The sequence below is a fragment of the Tarenaya hassleriana genome, unplaced genomic scaffold, assembly GCF_000463585.1.
Source record: "Tarenaya hassleriana unplaced genomic scaffold, ASM46358v1 Cleome37, whole genome shotgun sequence".
In the NCBI taxonomy this organism is placed as follows: Eukaryota; Viridiplantae; Streptophyta; class Magnoliopsida; order Brassicales; family Cleomaceae; genus Tarenaya; species Tarenaya hassleriana.
In genome coordinates, this window is record NW_010966725.1 from 404,568 (window position 1) to 408,915 (window position 4,348).

The 4,348-nt window shown below is 41.0% G+C and overlaps 1 protein-coding gene across 1 annotated transcript; it reads left to right on the forward strand.

The window, feature by feature from the left end:
- Nucleotides 1-677: 677 nt before the first annotated feature.
- On the forward strand, nucleotides 678-3,004 carry LOC104822605 (9-cis-epoxycarotenoid dioxygenase NCED3, chloroplastic-like). The gene has a single exon (XM_010553874.2). The coding sequence runs from the start codon at nucleotides 852-854 to the stop codon at nucleotides 2,628-2,630; it is 1,779 nt and encodes a 592-aa protein (XP_010552176.1). The 5' UTR covers nucleotides 678-851; the 3' UTR covers nucleotides 2,631-3,004.
- The last annotated feature ends 1,344 nt before the right edge of the window (nucleotides 3,005-4,348 follow it).

The following is a 4,348-nucleotide window of genomic DNA, read 5'->3' on the forward strand; positions in this document are numbered from 1 at the left end:
TGTATTTTTAAGATTCAATTTAAATTGAATATAATTATGTATCGAATTGTTTTTTTGAAGGAAGAGGCCGAACCTTTTATGTATAAACCATTTTTGTTATGGGTTCTTGTCTAATTTGAATACTCCAACCGAATCGATTAAGTAATGCAACTGTGGGATACCAGTACGACGAATAACAAATTGTTTGCAAAAAATAAACAATCTTTTTATATATATTAGTATTCCATCTAAATTCTAGTTTATATGATCTTTAACTAATGTTTTTATTACGTTTATTTGAATCGATCTGAATTTGATGTAATATATAAATTTTGAATTTCAATTATCATTCATTATTTCTGATGTGTATATATCTCTGCATTCAAAAAACAAAACTTATATAGTTATATATAAAAAAGAGTTTTTTTTTTTTTTTTTTTTTTAAAGAAAAGAAGGCACGACCAAAGGGCAGGGAAGAAGAAGAGTCAAAGAGCGAGGAATGCAAGTAAATTGCTGTGGCCAGGTTTCTAAGCAAAACTCAACTAAGTTTTGAAACATTTTCTTTATTCCCAAAGTACCCTTTCTCGCAAAACCCCACTCACTCCATCTCTTAGCCTCGCTCGTACACGTGGCACACTCCCTGTGGGCCCTACCCATCCCCCACCCACTACCTCTCCAGTTTATATATATCCTTCAACTTCTTCCTCTTTCTCTCAAACCACTCTTCTCTTCTCTTCTCATCTAAACCTACCTGCAGACACAAACACAACAAAGCCAAGCACCGAGAATCTCAAATCTTACTCCCCCAAACACTTTCCAACACTCACGGAGATTAAGCAAACAGTTGTCCAGGTTGTGGTCGGAACGGAGTAATGGCGTCTTTATCGGCGACGGCGACGGCGACGAGGAGATGGGTCAGTAGTAACCATCAGCCGCCATTATCGTCGAGGTCTGAACTTGGATGTAGCTCAATACCCATGACTCGGACAAAGCATAAGCCTAGTGTTTCATCTTCACTCCACACTCCCTCTGTTCTTCATTTCCCAAAACAGAGCTCTTCTCCTGTCGTGGCTCCGACAACATCCAAGGAATCTGATAGGGAGCTCAACTTGTTCCAGAAAGCGGCGGCTGGGGCGTTGGACGCGGCGGAGAGTTTTTTGGTTAACCACGAGAGGAAGCACCCGCTTCCGAAAACCGCCGACCCGCATGTTCAAATCGCCGGAAACTTCGCTCCGGTTGAGGAACAGCCCGTCAGGAGAAATCTTCCGGTCGTTGGGAGAATCCCCGATTGCATCAAAGGAGTGTACATACGGAACGGAGCGAATCCACTTCACGAGCCGGTCGCTGGTCACCACTTCTTCGACGGCGACGGGATGGTTCATGCCGTCCAGTTCGAGGAGGGTTCGGTTAGCTACGCTTGCCGGTTCACCCAGACGAACCGGTTGGTCCATGAGCGTGAATTGGGTCGACCCGTTTTCCCCAAAGCCATCGGCGAGCTTCACGGCCACACTGGTATTGCCCGTCTCATGCTCTTCTACGCTCGCGCTATGGTCGGTTTAGTCGACCCGAGCCATGGAACCGGCGTGGCTAACGCGGGTTTGGTTTACTTCAACGGTCGGCTACTAGCCATGTCGGAGGACGATCTGCCGTATCATGTTCGGATCACTCCGACCGGAGACTTGAAAACCGTTGGTCGGTACGATTTCGAGGGTCAGCTCAAATCCACTATGATCGCTCACCCCAAGGTCGACCCAGAATCTGGGGAGCTCTTCGCGCTGAGCTACGACGTCGTTTCGAAGCCTTACCTGAAGTACTTCAGATTCTCGCCGGACGGGAAGAAATCGCCGGACGTTGAGATAAATCTCGATCAACCCACGATGATGCACGATTTCGCCATTACAGAAAACTTCGTCGTGATCCCCGACCAACAAGTCGTCTTCAAGTTACCGGAGATGATCCGTGGTGGGTCTCCGGTGGTTTACGACAAGAACAAGATCTCAAGGTTCGGGATTCTCGACAAATGCGCAATCGATTCGTCCGGAATTAGATGGATTGAAGCTCCTGACTGTTTCTGTTTCCATCTCTGGAACGCTTGGGAAGAGCCGGAGACAGATGAAGTCGTCGTGATTGGATCGTGTATGTCTCCACCTGACTCCATCTTCAACGAGTCCGAGGAAAATCTCAAGAGTGTTCTGTCTGAAATCCGACTGAATCTGAAAACTGGAGAATCCAACCGCCGACCCATCATCTCAGAACACGAACAGGTCAACCTCGAAGCGGGGATGGTGAACAGGAACATGCTCGGTCGGAAAACGAGGTTCGCTTACCTCGCTCTGGCCGAGCCATGGCCAAAGGTCTCCGGCTTCGCAAAGGTCGACCTCTCCACCGGAGAAGTCAAGAAGTATCTCTACGGAGAAGACCGTTATGGCGGAGAGCCTCTGTTTTTCCCGCGGGATGGCTCGCCGGAGAATCAAGAAGATGACGGCTACATCCTCTGTTTTGTCCACGACGAGAAGACATGGAAATCAGAGTTGCAAATCGTCAACGCCATGACTTTGGAGCTCGAAGCGACGGTCAAACTTCCGTCGAGGGTCCCGTACGGATTCCACGGAACCTTCATCGGCGCCAGTGATACGGCGAAGCAGGCGTGATTTCCCCCAATACATACGGAGTACGTACGTATGTCTATACATATATACACACACGTACATATGTATACGTGAATCGCGGTTTTCTAGCAGGAGGGTTGCCGATTTACCTGTGGGATGCTCTGCATATATGTCCCCGGAATCGGCTCTGTTTTCCTTTTCTCTTCCCGTGTTTCTTTCGAGTCATTTGGGGTTTTGTGTGATAATCCCCATTTTTTTGGGGTCAATGTAGAAATATGAAATATTTTGAGGGACCAGCTTGTAGCTTTCGGGACGTAGGGTAGCGTTTGAAGCTCAGCTGGTTTCTGTTTAATTCTTTCACTTGTCATTGTTGTTCATCATAAATACAAATATATATATAAAAAATAAATAAAATATATAAATCTCATATATTTGTTTGCTTTGAATTACAGTATTTAGTGATACGTGATCTATATGGTAAAAAATTATCCAGCTTCACGATATTTCAGCCAACAAAAAGTCAAACGTGCTTTAGACTTGCAGAGTTTACTTTAAATTTTCCAACAAAGCTCATGCTATATTAATTAGTTAGTCAATTTTGCCGTTGCATGGAAGATCATGCAGCCAATTTAAGTAAAAGAATCTTTAGATTATACAGAAATAAATGAAATCGATCCACGTCGAAAAATAAAAATTAAAAAAGGAAAACATTAATTACACACAAACACACATGTACTTACGTGTGTGTGTGTATATATATTGGTAACGTGTATATATAATTGATAATATGAGGCCATGCAAATAGTTGAAATGACTTCATGGAATTTACCCACTAAGAGAACCCGATATTATTACAAGTCGTTGTCATAAGGTAATAGAAAAATAAAAATGTATGTATTGGGACAGAACCGTAACAGTGGATGTATAATTAGGGACGAGTGGTAATGCTGTGAAGACCAATCACAATTTGCGGAATTGTGGGCAAATAAAGAAATAATAAAATAATACAAAATCCAAAAAAGCAAAGAAACAGAAGGACAACGTTTTTGTTTTCTTCCAAATAAATGTCTGTTTCGTTATCGTCATTATTATTCAATGGAGACAATATGGTTGGTGTTTTGTACATATATAATTAATTTTATATTAGGTTATTCTTTTTATTTTTTATTTTGGAATGGGTTTGTATACTGTGGTGAGATTAAGATAATTTCAAAGTTAGATATGATTTGTCAGCTTTAATTAGGGAGGAAGGAACATTCAAAGATTATGTTGTGTCTTTTTCAGTTCCCTTGATTAAGGAACATGGAGTTATTTAGAGATGAATATTTACATTTGATTTTGGGTAAAAATAAAATTAAATCAAATCTAACCAAATACTTATAGTTATATCTACATAACAACATTTTATTATATTTAAATCTAAAATCCAATTCAGTAAATTCTTTTAAAACGAAATAAGATTGATAAGAATTGGATATTAAAATAATAAAAATAGATATAAAAACTCATTAAAAATTTTGAAAATATTTTAACCGTCCATTATAGTATTAATAAGAAAATGTCACGTGTCGGAGTTACATAGGATAGAGAAGAAATGGGTGCAAGAAAGTTGCCATTCCATTTGATGATTCTTGAGGATAAAAAATCACATTCCTTCACCATTTCCACACACAAATCACAAGGATCCAAAACAAGAAAAATGATAGAGGAAACCCTAGTTATGATATGAGCACCATGCAATGCAAATAATATATATATAT

What these genes read in the sequence shown, in the direction of transcription:
- LOC104822605 (XM_010553874.2), top strand. Translation starts at nt 852, where the DNA reads ATGGCGTCTTTATCGGCGACGGCGACGGCGACGAGGAGATGGGTCAGT.